Raw genomic sequence first — 22,094 nt, 5'->3', positions numbered from 1 at the left:
TCTTGGTTAACGTACTGATAGTTTATATTCTGATACCTCATATTCCGTCAGTTGCAAGTTTAACAGCATTGTTAGAGGAATGCCATGACTCAGTTCCTTGTTCACACCACTCTCCATTTGGAAAAGGCCAGATCTTCTACGAACACATTGAAATCTACGTACACGGTTTTGCCGGCCAGTGGAGATTGCCGCATTTTTAAAAAATGCTGGTTTCTTCTAAACAGAATTCTAAAGTTCTTATAGAATACCACCTGGATTCTTAGACAGTATGTTATACATTCAGAATGTTGCCTTTATAATAATACAAGCCTGTGCTACAACTAGGGCCTGTATTTTGACTTTTTAATCCTAAACTTGAGATAGTAAATCCTACGCCATCATTTGAGTGATCTGGAAGTATCCAGAATATGATGGCCACAGGTGTATTGAGAATTTGAATGTCGGGATCAGATAGAAGGAACTAAAAATATTGGATCTGGAAATTCTCAGAGCCAGGGATGTGTCGGAGTATGTGGGGTCAGGAGGTGGTTACTGTTTATCAATTTTGCCATTTGCATTCTCTGCTACTACAGACACGCCATTTATCTTTCAATTCATGCACTACCTTTATGTGCAGAATTTTCGGGCGCTGCAACTCTTGGGAACTGAGACAGACGAGGCCCAAGCGTACCTGTGTGCCAGTTTCCCAACCCCATTCCCGGTGCTGGCTATTTGACTGAGGCAAGTTCAGAGCCTGGCAGGGTTACCCACTCCTACAAAGTGGGTAGCCAATTAGGTTCATTAAGAGCCTTGTAACAACACAATGCAGGCTGACTAGGATAATCAGCAAACCAACTGGCTAAATAACGCTTATATTTTAAGATAATTTATTTCCTGTGATTTAAATGAAAAAGAACATTTGCATTGAAACATAAGTTTGTTTTCTTGGTTACTATACTGTTTCAGACACAATGGGTAAAGTGGGAGGGCAATTTAACTGCCTGGAGTTGGGCAACCAGTGGTAAGGCAGGGGGCCAGTGCTCCAGGGTGGCCTATAGGCCTGCCTTTCCTGGGTACCCTGAAAAGGTATTCTCACCAACTTTATACCTTAATTTTTAATTGAACAGCTTCTTAACTGACTGAGGCCTGGATCTTGTATTACTGGCTGAACACTTCAGTGTTGTTTCCTGTCTGAATTGCATCCATAAAAAAAAACATTTCACCCTCAGTTTCAGACAGTTTTCTTTATATCATCCTTTAGAAAGAAGAAAAAATAATTTGCATTCATGTAACATCTTCCATGAACTCAGGCTATCACAATGTGGTTTAAAGCCAGTTGAGTTCTTTTTCTGAAGTGCAGTTGCTTCCCACAAAGAGCAATGACATCATGACCAGTTGATCTGTGTTCACGATGATGATTGAAGGATAACTATTGTCGATGACATTGGGGAGAGCTTTCCTGCTATTCCTCAAATCGTGTCACATATCATTTATGTCCATCTGAGATAGGGCCTTGGTTTAGCAGCACCTCTGACAGTGCAGCACTTCCTCAGTATTGCACTGCAGTGTCAATCTAGATCAAACACATAGATCTCTGGAATAGGACTTCAACCCACAACTTTCTGACTCAGAGGTGGGTAAACACCCACTGAGCCACAACTGACAATGATTCTGCTTTGACTTTGCACACTTCAGCAAAATGTTGTTTGTTTTCCTTTTAACACCACACACAAATTTGGTCTTGTGCTGGGCAGGTTTCCTTGCTTTGGGATTTACCACAGTAACTGCAATCCATAATCTGTTAAATACCAAGATCTAACCTTATTTTTTTAAATCATCCACTTAAATTCCTTACTGCTTATATTTTACAAGTGTTCTAACTGTTCTGTTGATGTGTAAATACCAACAGATTTCTGTTGGCCTGAATAATTTTCTCTTGGCAATCTGGCTCTGATTACAATTTTGTTTATAACATAGGACTAGCTACTAGGGATCTTTACTCAATACTTGCCCTTTTTTGAAAATCAGTGACTTACAGATGAATGCTTTAGCTTTGAGCTTGGAACATGGTATGTTTCATGTCTGATATTCTTGAGACAAGTGGGGTGTTTCTCAAACTTAGCTCCAATTCTCTTCTCCCTTACTATATGAAAACATATTATGTGACTTAAATGCATTTTCCTCTAATGGATACACTAAAGTATTGACCAGTATTTTGTCTGTTTGTTCTCTGAAGCTTTTTTGCTGTTGCCTATGAATCAAAGACATTCTTTCCATTTTCTACACACTTTTCAGAAAATTCCTCCTTGTTCTAAGTGGCCAGGGAATTTTAAGCCATCCATTCCTATCTCATGTTCCACAATCATGTCAAGATTTATATTCCATTTTGACAACAAATCCGAGGAGATTGTAGCATTGGCTTTATTCAAATGTCCACTTCATTCTCTGAACTTATGGAGCTAGAAATTCATCTGCCCTGGTTTTGGAGTACGGGGGCCATTCTTCGTGTCGTGCCTGTGCTCATTCAGGTCGAGGTGGGTAAGACACAAAATTGGTTCACCCACCTCCTCTGAATGATTTCAGTGCAGCAATTTGCACCTCCAGCAGTGGTGTCCTCAAGACTGCAAGTGTGACCTGGAAACAGCAGGTGGCGCCAACAATGTTGTTTTCCAATCACATGGTACAGACAGATTACTTCTTCTCAAAGGCAAGTTGCCTCTTAAAGGCAAGTTGTAGATAAAAAGTTTCCAAAATGGAAAATCCTGAAAAATGAACGCCAGGGAGATGCAGCAGATGGCTGTGGCACTGGAGGCATTAATGCTGCAGGTGAACAGAAGGAGAAACGCCATGTTTCCCTGGGGTTTCTCAAGGACCAACCTCAGAAGTGGGCAGAAGTGAGTGAGCCTAGAGTCTGCACACAAGGACCTGGAAGTAGTACCACAATAATGACTTCATGGGGGTTGGCATTTTCACTTGACATGCCCCACCCATTACAACATCAACCTCTCTCACTGCTCAATTTACCACACCCCATTACAACCAGCAGTTACCCATGGCACTCAGGGCTCACTCCTAACGTCCAGGTACTCCTCACCCTCAGACACCTACCAATGTTGTCAGGCTTAGACCCAACACTTGCTGCCTCCACATACTATTCAGCTATGGTAGGCACATCATCCAAACACAAAGTTACATAACCATTGACATTCTGCCCCTTTTTTGCAGAACAACGCATAATGGAAGGGAGTAGTACAGAATTGGCAGGAGACGAGGACCTCTGCAGCTTCTGAGCCCTACAGAGGAGATGGTTCTTAGAATCAAGGAGCTGGCTGTGACAGGGCCCACAGCATCCAATGTTGCTGAGGGTGACGCATCTTCCTGTATTGTGTTCTTTGTCAACTCCCAGCATATACTCATCTTGCTACCTGAAATATGATGGGCAAGCTGTAAATGATATAAACCATGGACCTCTTGCTTCTCACCCCACTCCCTTCCCTTACATCACATCTTTCCCCTTCTGCTTTGCTGCCTGTAGACACCCAAAAGCTGCTGCCTCCACAGCCACAGCAGCCTAAGCAGGCAGAGGGAGAGCAATAGCATAGCACTAATGAAGCGGCCCCATCCCTTGATCTGGCACTCACATTATCCAGCTCAGAACTGACACTGCACATACCTTGAAGGTTAGTATAGAGTTGGGATGAGTAGACCTTGAGCTATGTTGTTCACTCATGTTGGCTGCAGACAGGCCAGGGGTAAAGATGATTCATTTGCCAGCTCTCTAGAGGGCAAAACTACAGATGATTCAGATGAGGATCCTGATAAGGAGGCATTCAGGAGAGCAATGAATGGACATGCACTACGCGATGCTGGTTGCATTGGCTGGCCTGCCAGATAGTCCCCTGTCACTGTCAAGGAGTATGTTGGAGACCATCCACAGCGTAGCAGAGGGCAAAGTTTGCTCTCTCTGCAGCCACTCTTCTATTCCTTGTCAGTTTGCAGACCCAGAGGCAGCGCCACTGATGCCCTCATACCTGTAGGAGCCTTTGTTTGGATAGGTCACCTACTCCTTTGCCTTCCCTGTGAGGGTGTGGCACCATTTTCCGGCAAATGCGTCAATATCTCTAAAAACAGTCCGGAGTACCTTCAGACACTTTGCAATGGAAAAAAAAAATCAATAGATTTTACTTAAGTGCAATCAGGATGCCTGGCCCTTTCTTTAAAAAAAAGCAAGCCTGCAGAGCCCATTCCTCACAAGTGGACAACACAGGCATTACCAAGCCCTGCATTGTCTAATTTTGTATTTTGGCATCATATCAGCCAGCTGGGCTGTGTGGCATCAGGATAGCACTAAATCAAGCCAATTTCTAACCACTGGATGGCCCTCTGAAACTTTGGCCACAAAATTTGGCTCCTTTGTGCCTTGTTTCTCAGTTCCATGAGCACCATTTTGTCTTCAAAATGGTGTCTGCAGCACATGCACACACTGCTGGTGCTCATCATTTTAGTGAGGGGTTTAGTATGCACACAGCAAGTGTCTGCTGGAAGTGTGCGGGATAGGCAGATGGTGACACCAATCAGTGAGGAATACTAGGAACAGTGAATCAGATATTTCTATTTAACTAAGGACATTTTCACTGAAAGTGGTCTTCAATTGTAGCCACAACTGCAGCTTCAGAACAGGGCAAGGATTGAATTGCCTGCAGCTCAGAAGGTGACCATGGTCAAAAACCTTTACACATCTGGTCCCTTCCAGGCTGGAGCAGATGATATTTGCAAAATCTCCCTGTTTGCCATCCACTGTTGCATCAGAGGCTTGGTGTTCCAAGAGAGCTAAATACATTTAATTCTCTCTTGCCAGAGAGATGTAGACAGAGTGAACACAAAGCTTCAGGAGGATTGCAGGCTTCTCCATGACGCAGGTTGCCACTGACAGCACACACATTGCTATGAGGAGCTGCATATCAACTTTAAGAAGCACCACAGCAGAAAGGGATTCCACTCCTTCAACATCCAGCTGGTGGGTGACCATACACTGAGTATCATGTAGGTGAATGCCTGTCAGCAGTCATGATGTCTGCAGTCTGCAGCAGTTCCTATTATATCTGCATTTGGATCACCACAATAATCCAGAGAGTGGCTACTGGATGGCCAGAGCTATTTTTCAACAACATGGGTCGTAACTCCTGTGCACAATAACAATGCAGTTTATTTAAATAATGCATTTAATGACAGGATTGTAAAGCAAAATATGACACTGAGCCAAATAAGATGATATTAAGGCAGAGAACTAAAAGCCCAAAGAGATAGGTTGTACGGAGTGTCTAAAAGGAGAAAAGTGATGGAGGGAGGTGGGAGAGAAGTTTAGGAATTCCAGAGCTTGGGGCTCAGGCAACTGAAGGCATGCCACCAATAGTGGGGCAATTAAAATCGGGGTGCTCAAAAGGTTAGAATTAGAGGAGTGCAGGCATCTGAGAGGATTGTGGAGCTGGAGGAGATTACAGAGATAGGGATTTGAAATCTACAATAAGAATTTTAAAATCAAGTTGTAGCTAAACTGGGTAAATCAGTGAGCATAGGGATTGTAGGAAAATGAGAGTTGGTGTGAGTTAGGGTGTACAGTTTTTATGACCTTTCGTTTACAGAGGGTAGAACTGGGTATTGTCCAGATATACATGTGAAAACTGACACTTTTTCAGATAAAAACAAAAAAACTGCAGATGCTGGAAATCCAAAACAAAAACAGAATTACCTGGAAAAACTCAGCAGGTCTGGCAGCATCGGCAGAGAAGAAAAGAGTTAAAGAGTTGACGTTTCGAGTCCTCATGACCCTTCGACAGAACTTGAGTTCGAGTCCAAGAAAGAGTTGAAATATAAGCTGGTTTAAGGTGTGTGTGTGTGTGGGGGGGGGTGTGGGGGGGGCGCGGAGAGATAGAGAGAGAGAGAGGAGGAGGGGGGGGTGTGGTTGTAGGGACAAACAAGCAGTGATAGAAGCAGATCATCAAAAGATGTCAACGACAATAGTACAATAGAACACATAGGTGTTAAAATTAAAGTTGGTGATATTATCTAAACAAATGTGCTAATTAAGAATGGATGGTAGGGCACTCAAGGTATAGCTCTAGTGGGGGTTTTTTTTTTTAATTTTTTTTTTGGAGGAACAACACCTCATCTTCCGACTAGGCACTTTACAGCCTTCCGGACTGAATATTGAATTCAACAACTTTAGGTCGTGAGCTCCCTCCCCCATCCCCACCCCCTTTCTGTTTCCCCCTTCCTTTTTTTCCAATAAATTATAAAGATTTTCCTTTTCCCACCTATTTCCATTATTTAAAAAAAAATTTAAAAAAAAAACCCACTAGAGCTATACCTTGAGTGCCCTACCATCCATTCTTAATTAGCACATTCGTTTAGATAATATTACCAACTTTAACTTTAACACCTATGTGTTCTATTGTACTATTGTCGTTGACATCTTTTGATGATCTGCTTCTATCACTGCTTGTTTGTCCCTACAACCACACCCCCCCCTCCACCTCTCTCTCTCTCTCTCTATCTCTCCGCCCCCCCACACACACACCTTAAACCAGCTTATATTTCAACTCTTTCTTGGACTTGAACTCAAGTTCTGTCGAAGGGTCATGAGGACTCGAAACGTCAACTCTTTTCTTCTCCACCGATGCTGCCAGACCTGCTGAGTTTTTCCAGGTAATTCTGTTTTTGTTTTACTTTTTCAGATGTTTTGCTAAGGGGCAGCATGTAGATGATAAATAGGAGGGGAGAAAGGATAGATCCTTGAAGTGCACCAGAGATAATTTTGTCGGAGCAGAAGATAAGCCATTGCAGAAGATTATCTTGCTATTAATAGGTAGATAAGAAAGTAACCAGGTTGAGTGCAGTCCCATCCTGCTGGATGATAGTGAAAAGGATTGAAAGAGATGGTGTGGTCAGCCTTGTTAAAGGCTGCAGATGGTTCGAGAAGAGAAGCAAGTGGTGCACCATTTGCAGATGGTAAATTTGTAGAGATTGTAGAATAAATGATGTGGAACGTGAGAAAAAGGATTAGGTTTGAGGTTACCATCATCTTCAATGGTTTCAGCCCTCTGCTGCTGCATGATGGCGACCACCATTTCCTCCATCAGATTGCAGCTCTACCTGACCTCTCCTGGTTAGGTGTTGCTGCCTCTGATTATGTGTCACCTCATCCTGCAAGTGAGGGGGAAGTGTGTCAATGAGTGTGGTGAAATGTGTATGGGTGATGTGGCTGTCATGGTTGAATAGCTGCAAGTTGTGAGATGTGAGTGTGAAGCTTTCAGTTGCTAACTGTTTGAGGGCGATGTAAAGCTGTGAATGTTGGGTATGAGTCATAACAGATTGAGATTGTTGGCAGGTGAATGATTTGAGCATGATGCATTGGCCAGTGTGTGAGCCTCATGGTGCAGTTGGTGGGATTTGGCTATTGAAGATACATTCACTGACCTTGACTACTCATGTTAGGTCATTGAACTTTTTGTAGCACTGTTTCCTGGTCCTCGCAGCTAAATTCCTGGCATTGACCACCACAGCTATCTAGTCCCATTGCCTTGGCAAAGATTGTTTGGAGGGCCTTTTGTCCTATCAATAGATGGCATCTCTCCACCTCTTGCAGTAAGATCTCCAGTGCAGTGCAGAAAATTTTGGAGCCCTTTGCTATGTTGTGCTATTTGTCTTTCCCTCCGAGGTCAGAATCAGATGCAGAATGATGTCCAGCTGTAGCTGGCTGCAGCCAGAATGTACCTCGCCTTTAAGTGGCTCTGGCTGAATTTTAGCTGTATAAGCTACCTTTAAGTCATGCGAGCCGCTCACGATTTTACACCCCTGCTCAGGTGTGCAGCCACATAACTATGCTTAGTGCCGCTGCATGCTATACTCATTTAAATGCACCACCACAACACATTTTGTGTGCTGCCTGCATTGGAAGCAACAGGCAAAATGTAGTCCTATATCACTATCTTTACAACTGTTTTCAGGACATGCCAATTTGGTACTGTTTAGTTTTCCCTTATGAAGCACCTTGAGATGTTTTTTCCTATATTATGGTGCAATGGAAACAGAATAATGGAGCTCCTTTGCTTGTCATTATAACTTCCAAGTTGTTTAGTTTGAGGTTGGGGAATCCGGATTGAATTGGAACAAGATTCCAAAGCCACATTTTTGATTCCTGCAATGTGATGAATATCATTCATTTGTGGGGGTACATGTTCAATGGAAAACTGAAAATAAAATTATTGAACTGGGACTTCTTAATTGTGTTTCGTCTTGATGCACATCATGGAAAACCATCCAAAACAGTTTAAGGAGCATCCCCACCCCCCTTTCCAATCCCCCCCTTTTTTTCCAATAATTTATATAGATTTTTCTTTTCCCACCTATTTCCATTATTTTTAAATTATTTCCATCCATTGTTTTATCTCTACCTTTTAGCCTTTTTCGATTCCTTCACACACCCCCCCCCCCCCTGCCCCCACCCCACCCCACCCCCACTAGGGCTATCTGTACCTTGCTTGTCCTGCTTTCTACCCTTAATTAGCACATTCCTTAGATAATATCACCACCTTCAACACCTCTTTGTCCTTTTGTCTATGACATCTTTTGGCTATCTCCACCTATCACTGGCCCTCTATCCAGCTCTACTTGTAGCACACACACACACACCCCCATAATCAGCTTACATTTTACCTCTCTTCTATTTTTACTTAGTTCTGTTGAAGAGTCATATGGACTCGAAACGTTAACTGTGTTCCTCTCTGCAGATGCTGCCAGACCTGCTGAGTTTTTCCAGGTATTTTTATTTTAGTTTAAGGAGCAGAACTGATGCTTTGTAGAGAAATGGGTTTGGTTTGCAGTTCTTACATATTCTGATACATTAGATATTTGAAGAAAAGAAGCATATGATGAAACATTTTATTTGTGTTACTGTTATTTTTGATGCAGAATTGAGAATATTTTAGTAGCAGTTTATTCTGTTTTCCATCCAATAATTAATCCACAAAGATTTGCAATACAGAAGGAAGCCACTTGGTCCGTTATGTTTGTGCTAGCTCTTTGCTCAATCAGTCAAAAACACATCCCATTATTCTGCTGACACCCCATAGCCCTTTATCTTTCTCTGCTTCAATTATTTTTTCTGGTCTTCCCCTGAAGTGTGCAATGATCTCTGTCTCAACCATTCCCTGTGGCAAGACAGTCCATCCTCTAGTAATCTTCTGTCTTAAGAAATTCCTCCGAACCTTTCTCTGCATTCTTAGTTATAATTTTAAATAGAAATATTTGGGAGATTATCAAGTAGTTTCATTGCATATGGTTTGTCATTGCAAAATGTAAACTGTTTGGAAATGAATACATTAAATTTTATCTTAAGATGTGCGCTTGTCTCTTCACCTTATTGTGCAGTAAAGCAGATTAATGATTCATGTCAAATCTCATTTCAATACTTTCACTTGGTCTGTCTTCAGAGAGATTGAAGAAATACACCTGAAACACACTAGTATCCAGTGCAGTTTATAAGGGGATGCTATTGTTCTGTCCCCTCCTTACACTATCTTACAAGTAGATCTAGAGCACTCTAAATTAACTTCCATAAAAATAAGATGCTTCAACCCTTAAGGGAACAACTGACACTGCTGAAACTGAGCAGGTATTTAAGGCAGATTTGAGATTGTAACAACTTGTGATATGTTCAGTCTTGTACACAGAAAACTAAGATTATGAACGTAGCTTAGATATGCTGTAATAAAGCAATGTATGTTGCATAAGCTCACCAAAAATATTTTCAAATACTTATTATTTTTCCCAAGTATTAGGTACCTGGAATAGAATCCTACCAAAAGCTTTTTATGTAATTTAAATGATTAAAAAATAAACAGATAAATAGCTCATTAACAGAATTGAAGCTTAAAGGTATAAGTAGAGACTTAGATAATCATTAAATATTCTGATGAACACAATCCATTGGAGACCTTGGGGATGTCATCTGTGCAATGTAACCATTCATGGTTGCATAATGTAGATCATAAATGTTAGGTTGATATCTTGGAATTTATGCTTGATTACACTTGGAGGTCAAAGAGAAATGTCATAGATTTTTTTCTTAGAAATGTTACCCATCATAATTTACCTCCCTTGAGAGATCAAAGAAATCGAAGTCTGTCCATAAATGTCTAAATTATACATGGTCTGCTGGAAGGAGCTGCTTCTTAGGGCCAGACAGCATATTCTCATCCTATCCTTCTGTTCATTCCCACTAGCAAACATATTGGCATCTACATCTTTTTTAACTCTCTAGTAATCAATCATGTTTTAGATTTAGAGAAAAGGACTTTGAGTTTGTGCCGTTACAGGTTAAGTGCATGTTGAGGGAGGAGGAGGAAAATACGTTCTGTTTGATGATGATATAAGTTACAGAGCAACCATAGAAAATGGAGGCATAAACTTGGAAACCAAACAGAAAAACGAGATTTAAAAATGTATTGCAGCATTAGACAGTGAGTTTTCATATGTTCAGTTTTAATCAGAGAATATCTTACCACCTAAGTGAATCATTTCAAGGGACTTTCATTCAAGATGGACATTCTTTAATTGAACCAATTTATGCACTTTATAATATGGACTATAATACTTCCAATTTGTTATGGTAATGGCAGGAGGCACCTTATAAATCAATCAAGAACCTTGACATGAAACTGGGTTCTGTAATGTCACCATTGTTGGTGCTATAGAGGCTGTGAACTCTGAACATGATGTGCACAGCGCTAGCGTGGGCATGCTGTACATGCACCAGAGCTCTTGACACGAGCAGATTGTGGCAGCAAACAGCTGCGCCAGCTGATTTGATGCACATCTTTGAGACTTGGCTCACACAGGGTCACTGAATGCTGGTGCTAATCACTCACAGCTGAACCTGCATGAGGACCCCCCCTGCACCACTATCACCACTCCATTGCACTATTAAAGGAACAGGCATCGAGCTTGCAGATCCTTTTGACTATTCTGCTATCAGAAAATTTGTGGAAGTACTGTGGAGTATTTTTGTATTTTCTAAGCAGTAGTGGTGGGTTGCAGCATTAGACAGTGAGTTTTCCTGCATCTATACAGGGAGGGCAGGGAATTTGGTGACCTGTCCACACAAAGGCTGCAGCAGGTGTGGGGTTGTATCTGCATTGCCTCTGGGTCTGCAACATGACAAGACAAATACAAAAGAGGCTGCAGGCAGGGGAAGCTCTGCATAGGAGGGGAAGCTCTGCACGGGAGGAGGAGAAGGGCTTTCCACAAAAGGCCTCACTCACCACAAGTTTTTAGGAACATTCTCCTAGTGCTTGGTTTTTGAATGCCTTAGCCCATCCTACTGCGTCTATGCAGTGCTGCCCATGTGGCTGCTGATTTTCAAGCAATGAGACTGCAGATGGCTTTGCAGGATGACCTCAACCAGCTCTGAGAGCCTGGTTTTGGACTGCAACCCATCAGGATGGGTGACAGCTGTCTGGTCTGGCTGGCTGAGAGGCAACAGCAAGTGTACTGGCAGAGTGACATTGGTAGGAGCACAAATAGAATCATGGAATTGTAGGATGATTACAGTGCACAAAAGGAGGCCATTCAGCCTCTTGTGTCTGTGCTGGCTTTCTGCAAGAGAATCCAGCAAGTGCCACTCCCTGCCTCCTTCCTATAGCAATGCAATTTTTTTCCTTTTCAGATAATGAATAATTCACTTATTAAAGCCTCAATTGACCTGACCTCCCCCATACCTGCAGGCAGTGCATTCCAGATTGTAACCACTTGCTGCTTGGAAACCTTTTTCCTGTTGCCATTGCTGCTTTTACTAATTACTTTAAATCTCTGTTCTCTTGTTCTTGGGGTTTTCAGGAGTGGGAAGAATTTCTCCCTGTCCACTCTGTCCGGACCCCTCATGATTTTGAATACCTCTATCAAATCTCCTCTCAACTTTAGCTTCTCCAAGAAGAACTGCCCCAACTTCTCCAATTTTTCTACCTAACTAAAGTTCCTCATCCCTGGGACCATTCTCATGAATCTTTTCTGTTCCCTGTCTAATGCCCTCACACACTGCCTAAAGTGTGCTGCCCAGAGCTGGATGCAATACTCCAGTTGAGGCTGAACCAGTGTTTTATACAGGTTTAACATGACTTATTTGTCCCTACTGGTAAAGCCTAGAATGTTGTGTGCTTTATTAACTACGTTCTCAACCTGTTCTGTCGCCTTCAATGATTTATGCATACATACTCCCAGGTCCCTCTGCCCTTGCAGCCTCTTTGGAATTGTACCTTTTATTTTATATTGTCTCTCCGCGTTCTTCCTGCCAAAATATATCATTTCACGATCCTCTGCATGAAATTTCATTGACACTTGTTCCCCCATTTCCACTAACCTGCCTATGTTCTTTTGAAGTTCTGCACTATCCTCCATGCTTCACATTATTTCCAAATGTTGTGTCATATGCAGATTTTGAAATTGCTCCCTGTACATCAATGTCTAAGCCATTATATGTATCAAGAAGAGCAGGGGTCCTAACATCAATCTGTGGGGAATTCCTCTATAAAACTTCCTCCAGTCCGAAAAACAACCCTTCACCACTACTGTTTGTTTTCTGCTACTCAGCTAATTTTCATACACAATCTCAGAATCACAGTGCAGAAAAGGCCCTTTGGCCCACCGAGTCTGCACCGACATGTGAGAAACACCTGACCTACCTAGCTAACCCCATTTACTAGCACTTGGCCCATAGCCTTGAATGTTATGATGTGCCAAGTGCTCATTCAGGTACTTTTTAAAGGATGTGAGGCAACCCGCCTCCACCACCCTCCCAGGCAGTGCATTCCAGACCATCACCCCCCTTTGGGTAAAAATGTTTTTCCTCACATCCCCCCTAAACCTCCTGCCCCTCACCTTGAATTTATGCCCCCTTGTGACTGGCCCTTCAACTAAGGGGAACAGCTGCTCCCTATCCACCCTTTCCGTGCCCCTCATAATCTTGTGCACCTCGATCAGGTCGCCCCTTAGTCTTCTCTGCTCCAACGAAAACAACCCAAGTCTATCCAACCTCTCTTCATAACTTAAAAGTTTCATCCCAGGCAACATCCTGGTGAATCTCCTCTGCACCCCCTCGAGTGCAATCATATCCTTCCTATAAAGTGGCAACCAGAACTGCACACAGTGCTCCAGCTGTGGCCTCACCAAGGTTCTATATAACTCCAACATGACCTCCCTAATTTTGTAATCTATGCCTCGATTGATAAAGGCAAGTGTCCCATATGCCTTTTTCACCACCCCACTAACATGCCACTCCACCTTCAGAGATCTATGGACACACATGCCAAGGTCCCTTTGTTCCTCAGAACTTCCTGGTGCCATGCCATTCATTGAATACTTCCTTGTCAAATTACTCCTTCCAAAGTGTATCACCTCACTATTTTCAGGGTTAAATTCCATCTGCCACTTATCTGCCCATTTGACCATCCCGTCTATATCTTTCTGTAGCCCAAGACACTCAACCTCACCATTAACCACCTGGCCAATCTTTGTGTCATCCGCAAGCTTACTAATCCTAACCCCCACATAGTCATCTATGTCGTGTATATAAATGATAAATAATAGGGGACTGAGCACCGATCCCTGAGGTACGCCACTGGACACTGGCTTTCAGTCACTAAAGCATCCTTCTGTCACCACCCTCTGCCTCCTACAACTAAGCCAATTTTTTATCCACCTTATCAAATTATCCCTGTATCCCATGTGCATTTGCCTTCTTTATAAGTCTCCCATGTGGGACCTTGTCAAAGGCTTTGCTGAAATTCATATAAAGTATATCAACTACACTACCCTCATCTACACACCTGGTCACCTCCTCAAAAAATTCACTCAAATTTGTTAGGCATGACCTCCCTCTGACAAAGCCATGCCAACTATCCCTGATCAAACCTTAACAAAAACAGAATTACCTGGAAAACTCAGCAGGTCTGGCAGCATCGGCGGAGAAGAAAAGAGTTAATGTTTCGAGTCCTCATGACCCTTCGACAGAACTAGATCAAACCTTGCCTCTCCAAGTAGAGATTGATACTCTCCTTCAGAACTTTCTTCAATAGTTTCCCTATCACTGACGTGAGACTCACTGGCCTGTAGTTCCCTGGCTTATCTCTGAAACCCTTCTTAAATAGCGGAACCACATTAGCTATTCTCCAGTCCTCTGGCACCTCCCCTGTGGCCAGAGAGGAATTAAAAATTCAGGTCAGAGCCCCTGTGATCTCCTCCCTTGCCTTCCTCAGCAGTCTGGGACACAAATCATCCGGACCTGGAGATTTGTCCACTTTTAAGCCTGCCAACACCTCCAATACCTTGTCACTCCCTACATCGATTTGCTTAAGTACCTCACAGTCTCTCTCCCCAAGTTCGATATCTTCATCCTCATTCTCTTGGGTGAAGACGGATGTGAAGTATTCATTCAACACTCTAGCGATGTCCTCTGGCTCCACTCATAGATTGACCCCTTGGTCCCTTATGGGCCCTACTCTTTCCCTGGTTATCCTCTTCCCATTGATATACTTATAGAATATCTTGGGATTTTCCCTACTTTTACCAGCCAGAGCTTTCTCATATCCCCTCTTTGCTCTCCTAATTGCTTTCTTAAGCTCCATCCTGCACTGTCTGTACTCCACTAATGCGTCTGCTGATTTGCTTCCCTTGTACCTGCTAAAAGCCTCTCTTTTCCTTCTCATCGTAACCTAATTTTGTACCCATTTGTTATTGCCCTTTTATTCCATGAGCTCTAACTTTGCTCACAAGTCAATTGTGCCTTCAAAACACTCAAGCAAGTTAGTTAAATCCAATTTGTCTGTAACAAATCTAAGCTGGCTTTCCTTAATTAAACCACATTTGCCTAAGTGACTATTAATTTTGACCTGAGTTATCGTTTCTAAAAGCTTCCTCACCACCGAAGTTAAATTGATCGGCCGGTAGTTGCTAGGCTTCTCTTTACATCCTTTTTGAACAAATCTTCTGGCACCACCCCTGAATCTAAGGAAGATTGGAAAATTATGGTCAGTGTCTCCTCAATTTCCACACTCACTTTCTTCAGTATCCAGATGAATTTCATCCAGTTGTGGTGCCTTAACAACTTTTAAGTACAAACAGCCTATCCAATTCATCCTCTTTATCAATTTTAAACCATTCAGGTGTCTGAATTACCTCTTTCACCATGACCTGGGCAGAATCTTCCTCGATAAAGGCAAATGCAAAGTATTCATTTAATATCTCGGCCGTGCCCTCTGCATCCATGCGTATATCCTTTCTGGTCCCTAACATGCCTCACTGCTCCCATTAATACCCTTTTATTATTTATTTGCCTATAGAGACTTTTGGATTCCCTTTTATGTTAGTTGCTAGTCTCTTCTCATACTCTCTCTTTGCTTCTCTTATTTGCTTTTTCACTTGACCCCTGAACCTTCTATCTTCAGCCTTGTTCTTAATTATATTATCCACCTGACGTTTGTTATAAGCAAACCTTTTCTGCTTCATCTTAATCTCTATCTCTTTGGTCATCCAGGGAGCTCTGAAATTTGTTTCCTCTATCTTTTCTCTTTGTGGAAATGCAGGGCATAATTGTCCCAGATTTGAACTAAGTGCGGTAGCAGGGTGAAAAATTACATCTTACCTGCCAGCCGCCATGGCGGGTTTTCGCACCAAATCGCTTCCCACCTCATTTATTATGCAGCCATAAGAAACATGTAGACTCACTGATGGGCGGCCTTTGAATTGGCTGCCTTGCTGTTACCTCATTGTTTCTTCACTTCATTTGCCATATCTAAACTGCAGTCGCGCCACAGTTTTCAATGCTTGCAGCCCAGGACTGCTCCAGTGAAGATATGGTCCTGAAAGCCAAGAAGAGTTCAGTGACCCATCACTGGTATGCCTTTTGGAGGCCCACTGTGATGTCTTCCTCTGGCCGTAGGAGGTCCAGCAATCTCACCACTCTGGCTTGGAAGGCGGTGGCAGTGGAGGTCAATGCCAAAGCTGCACAGAAGAGGTTGGCGATCTAGTACAGAAAGATGAATGATCTCATCCGTGCTGCCAGGATAAGGCAACCATCTCATCACTCTAAACTTACAAACTCACAAGGCCATCATACATTTACTGGCACCTCACTCACTGCCAGATCAAGGGACATCACCACACACTCTCCCACATGCACCCTCACATCTGCATCTGGCCTCATCTCTGGTGACTGCCTCCTCAGCCCTCAACATCTTGAGGCCAGATCAACATGTGCCCCCACGCACACCCTGGGATACCCCCCTTTCCCAGTACAGCCCTCACCCTGCAGCCTCTTCCCTTGCCTGAGGCCACTCCTTCCCCTTCCCCAAGCAAGCCCTAGCCCTGCAGCCCTTGAACAGCCACCCCCACCTTATGGCTGGTCTGATAGGTAGAGACCTGCCCGTTAAACCCCCCTAAAAGTGATGTGGTGCTGCCTGCGAAGTCTGGCGCTAATGACTGGGAGTGCTGCCTGAGGCAAGGTAGACAAACAAACCTCAAAGTCTCGGGCAAAGTGCAGCTCCCCAAGTGCATGCCGCTTATGTACAATTGTGACATGCCGATGTGCCCGTATGATTTAGCGTGGGGGGATGATTCCAGCAAGCAGGGCATATAATGAGATGTTAAAGTATTGAAATTAGGTTCCCTGACAGGCAGCTGTGGGAAACGTGGCCCACTATTGGTGGGTGGAGCAGACAATAGCAAACTGGATTTACGATGACATGAAACTGATTGTTGGGATCTCCCAATAGTTTCTGCTCCTGCCCACTATGATGCCCACTGCAAATGGGAACGGACGATTCCACCCATACTTCAACTGTGCTTGAACTTTCTCTTCTTCAAAGGCAGCCCATTGTTCAGTTACAGTTTTGCCTGCCAGTCTTTGATTCCAATTTATCTGAGTCAGATCCATTCTTACCCCATTGAAGTTGGCTTTTCCTTAGTTAATTATTCTTACTCTGGATTATTTTTTGTCCCTGTCAATAGCCAGCCTAAACCTTATGATACAATGATCATTGTTTCCTAAAGGTTCCCTTACTGACGCTTGACCCATTTGGCCCATCTCATTCCTGTATTGCTGCAGAAAATTATTCTGAACATGCTTTGGGAACCCTTTCCCCTCTGCTTTTACAGTACTACAATCCTAGTCTATATTTGGATCATTAAGGTCTCCCATTATGATTACTCTATAATTCTTGCAGTTATCTGTAATTTCCTTGCAACTTTGTTACCCTACATCTTTCCCACTAGTTGGTGGGCTATAGACTACACTGTGTGTTTGTTCCTTTGTTCCTTGGCCCTAGCCAAATAGATTCTGTCCTTGACCCTTCTGGGACAACCTCTCTCACCAGCATTGCAATATTCTCCTTATACTGCCCCTCTCTATCCTTCCTTATATTTCTTGAAAACCTTGTATCCAGGAATATGTAATCCCCAGTCTAGCCATTTTTAAATTCCTTATCAGGATGTGGGCCTTGTTGGCTAGGCCTACATTTATTATCCATTCATCATTTCTCTTGAGAATGTGCTGGTGAGCTGGCTTCTTGAACCACTGCACTCCGTCCGGCTTAGGTACACCCACAGTGCTGTTAGAAAGGGAGTTCCAGGATTTTGACCCAACGACAGAGAAAGACCACTGATATAGTTCCGAGTCAAGATGTTGTGTGGCTTGGAGAGGAATTTGCAGGTGGTGGTGTTCCCATGCATCTGCTGCCTCTGTCCTTGTAGGTGGTAGAGGTTGCAGATTTGGAAGGTGCTGTTAAAGCAGCTTTGGTGAGTTGCTGCAGTGTATCCTGTAGATGGTACACCACTGTTGCTGTGTATCAGTGGTGAACAGAGTGAATGTTTGTGGATGGGGTGCTAATTAAGTGGGTTGCTTTTTCCTGGATGGTGTCAAACTTCTTGAGTGTTGTGGGAGCTGCACTCATCCAGGCAAGAGGGGAGTATTCCGTGCCTTGTAGACGGTGGACAGGCTTTGGGGAGTAAGGAGGTGAGTTACTCATTGCAAAATTCCCAGCCTCTGACCTGCTCTTGTAGCCACAGTATTTATATGGCTAGTCCAGTTCAGTTTCTGGCCAATGGCAACCCTCAGGATGTTGTTGGTGGGGGATTCAGCGATGGCAATACCATTGAAAGTAAAAGGGAGATGGTTAGATTCTCTTTTGTTGGAGATGGCCATTGCCTGCCACTTATCAGCCCAAGCCTGAATTTTGTCCAGGTCTTGCTGAATATGGGCACAGATTGCTTCAGTATCTGAGGAGTCACAAATGGAACATTATGAAATCATCAGAAAACATCCCCACTTCTGACCTTAAGAAGGAGGGAAGGTCATTGATGAAACAGCTAAAGATGGTCGGGCCTGGGATACTACCCTGAGAAACTCCTGCAGTGATGTCCTGGAACTGAGAAGATTGACCTCCAATAACCACAACCATCTTCCTTTGTGCTTGTTCCAGTTCAGTTTCTGGTCAATGGTAGCCCCAGGATGTTGATAGTGGGGGATTCAGTGATGAGTTGAACCATTGAAAGTCAAAGGGAAATGGCTGGATTCTCATTTGTTGGAAATGGTCATGGCCTGGCACTTTTTCTGGGTCAGTAAGGGGGAGGCGCAAGGAGACAGGCGAGTACGTTGGAGTGAGATGGAGACTGACTGAGTATTGAATTAGGTTCACAGGGTAAGTTCTGGTAAGTCCTTTTCAGGTTTTAACTATAGACTAAGAATCAATATCTGACATAGTACTAACCTTCAAGTAAATTAGGTTAGCATGTTAAACAGAGAACTGCTTGAAGTTGCAGTTATCTGTCAATCTCATGAAAGCAGTTGATTCATGTGGAGTTAATTGCTGTAGCAAGAAACTGAACTAGCTAGTGACTCATTAGAGGGCCTATAAGAAAGACAGACTTTTCAAACAGCATGGTCATTGAGGGGCACATGAGGAGACAGGTGACGACGACCGAGTGAGGAATGGATTAGGTTTTCATGGGAATTTGGTGCACGAGAGAAAAGGGTGTGGTGTACATAGGAATTATTCTAATTTGATTAAGTGAGTAACTAAATTAACTAAATAATATAAGTAACAATGGCAAGACAGGTGTTATGTTGCAGCTGTGGAATTGCCAAGGCAAACCATGGCAAGTACACCTATGGAAGCAGCTAGAGGAATTCCGGATCCAGATTATTGATCTGGAAGCCGTACTGCAGACACTGTGCAACATAAGGGAGGGGGAGAAATACCTGGACACTTTTTTCCAGAAGACAGTCATGCCTCTTAGGATGGGGTCATCAGTTTTGGTCAGCAGTGAGGGACAGGAGGGTGTGACCATCAGTGAGGCAGGTAATGGGACCGAGTAGATAGTAATGGAAGATCCTCAGACTCTGCACTTGTCAAACAGGTTTGAGGTGCTCGCAACCTGTATGAACGAAAGCATGGTCTGCAAGGTGGATGAGCAGGCTGACCATTATACAGGAAGCCATTCCAGTGGGGACAGCCAACAGGAATGTAGTGGTAGTAGGGGACACTATACTGAAGGGGATTGACCCTAATCTCTTCAGCAAGAGCGAGAGTCCAGAAGGCTGTGTTGTCTGCCCGGTGCTAGGGCTCGGGATAACTAGCAGTGTGAGGGCGAGGATCCAGTTGTTGTGGTCCATGTAGGTACCAATGACATAGGCAGGATAAGGAAGGAGGTTTTGCATTGTCAGTATGAGGAGCTAGTTACCAAATTAGAAGCAAAACCTCAAATGTAATAATCTCTGGATTATTACCTGAGCCACATGCAAATTGGCATAGGGCAAATAAGATTAGAGAGATGAATGTGTGGCACAAAGACTGCTGTGGGAGAAGTGGCTTCAGTTCGTGGGACACTGGCACCTGTACTGGAGAATTGGGGGCTGTACAATTGGGACAGTCTACACCTGAACCGTGCCGGACATGTGTTCTTGCGAATCGCATAGCTAGGGAAGTAGAGAGGGCTTTGAACTAAACAAGGGGTGTGATGGATCAAACTTAGATAGATGTGTCAAATCAAGGGGTGGATTCAAAGCAGGAGACCATAATAGTAAAATGGTAAATGAGGGTCATAGAATAGCAGGAAGGGACAGAGAGATAAAACCTAAGAATACACCAGTAGTCAAGACTAGATCTTCCGAAGACAACGATAAGACAAAACTAAAGGCTTTGTATCTGAATGCACGTAGCTTTCGTAACAAAGTAAATGAATTTATAACACACATTGAAGTAAATAAACATGATCTAATAGTCATTTCAGAGACGTGGCTGCTGAATGACAAGGATTGCGTCCTGAGTACTGAGTGGTATATGACATTCAAGAAGAACAGGAAGCTAAGTAAAGGTGGAGGGGTAGCACTGTTGATCAAGGATGGCATTGGTACAATAGTTAGAGATGACCTTGGTTCAGGAGATCAGGATGTAGAATCGGTTTGGGTGGAGATGAGGAATAGTAGGGGAATGAAGTCACTAATGGGAATGGCCCACAGGCCCCCTAACAGTAACCACAATGTAGGACAAAGCATAAAAGAAGAAATATTGGATGTTTATGATAAAGGAACAACAATAATCATGGGTGATTTTAATCTACATAAAGACTGGAAAAATCAGACTGACAGCAGTAGCATGGCTGTAGAGTTCATAGGATGTTTTCAAGAGTTTTTTTTAGAGCAACATAATCTGAAACCAGCCATAAAGCAGGTTATATTAGACTTGGTATTGTGTAATGTGATAGGATTAATTAATGACCTGAGTGAAGGCACCCCTAGATTGCACCAACCACAACCTGATTAAATTTTACATCCAGTTTGAAAGGGAGAAGAGCGGGTCTAAGACTAGTATTTTAAACTTAAATAAGGGAACTATGTGGGCATATATACTAACATATTAATTAGGAGCAGAAGTAGGCCACTTGGCCCCTCAAGCCTACTGCGCCATTCAGTAAGATCATGGATGATCTGAATGTAACCTCAACCCCACATTCCTGCCTACCCCGATGACCTTTCACCCCCTTGTTACTCAATAAACTATTTAGCGTTGGCTTAAAAATATTCAAAGGTTCTGCTTCTGATGCCTTATGAGGAAGAGAGTTCCAAAGGCTCTCAGCCCTCTGAGAGAAAAAATTACTCCGCATCTCTGTCTTAAATAAGTGACCCCTTATTTTTAAATAGTGATCCCTAGATCCAGATTCTCCCACAAGAGGAAACAGCCTCTCCACGCCAACCTGTCAAGACCCCCCAGCAAGCATCTTAAAGGTTTCAATTAAGTTGCTTCTTAGTCTTCTGAAAGCTGAGCTAGCTGAAATGAACTGGGATACTAGGCTAGAGGATAAATCAATCGAGAAGAAGTGGCAGATGTTTCAGGGGATATTTCAGGATGCTCAGAATAAGTATAACTCTACTATAAAAAAATTCTAAGGGGAAGACCCACCATCCATGGTTAACTAAATAAGTTAAGGAAAGCATCAAAGTTAAGGAAAAAGCATGTAACTGCACAAAGTTGAGTGGTAGGTCAGATGATTGGTCAGAATATAATGAATGGAAGAGAATGACTAAAAGGTTAATCAAGAGAGAGACAGTAGGGTATGAGAGGAAGCTAGCTAGAAATGAAAAAAGTGGATAGCAAGACTTTCTACAGGTATTTAAAAAGGAAAAGAATAAGTAAAGTGAGTGTTGGTCCTGTAGAGAGTGACAATGGGGAGTTAACAGTAGATGATAAGGAAATGTCAGATGAAATGGACAAATATTTTGCTCTGTCTTCACTACAGAGGATACAAAAACATTCCAGTAATAGCTGTAAATCAGGAGGTGGAAGGGAGAGGGGAACTTGGTGAAATTACAATCACTAGGGATAGGGAAGATGTACTGAGCAAACTGATGGAGCTGCAGGCTGATAAGTCTCTGGGTCTTGATGGACTACATCTTAGGGTCTTAAAAGAGGTGGTTGATGAGGTAGTTGATGTGTTGGTGCAAATTTCTAAAAATTCCTTGATACTGGAAAGTTCCATTAGATTGAAAGTAGCAAATATAATCCTTCTAT

The 22,094-nt window shown here is 43.0% G+C and overlaps 1 protein-coding gene across 5 annotated transcripts in view; it reads left to right on the top strand.

The window, feature by feature from the left end:
* Positions 1–22,094, top strand: part of tenm4 (teneurin transmembrane protein 4) — a 523,453-nt gene that overhangs the window by 203,462 nt on the left and 297,897 nt on the right. For 2 of the 5 annotated variants that reach the window (XM_041199169.1, XM_041199167.1), the window contains exon 4: positions 14,050–14,069. The exons of 2 other annotated variants lie outside the window; for them this stretch is intronic. In XM_041199169.1, coding sequence (XP_041055103.1) covers positions 14,050–14,069 — 20 coding nt within the window. Of the gene's footprint in view, positions 1–4,034; positions 4,059–12,807; positions 12,834–14,049; positions 14,070–22,094 lie in introns of all 5 variants that reach the window. One more of the 5 variants, XM_041199170.1, reaches the window with a different exon arrangement.

The sequence above is a fragment of the Carcharodon carcharias genome, chromosome 11, assembly GCF_017639515.1.
Source record: "Carcharodon carcharias isolate sCarCar2 chromosome 11, sCarCar2.pri, whole genome shotgun sequence".
NCBI classification, from domain to species: domain Eukaryota; kingdom Metazoa; phylum Chordata; class Chondrichthyes; order Lamniformes; family Lamnidae; genus Carcharodon; species Carcharodon carcharias.
Note: the sequence above shows the minus strand (reverse complement) of the source record. Positions and strands in the feature narration are given on the sequence as shown.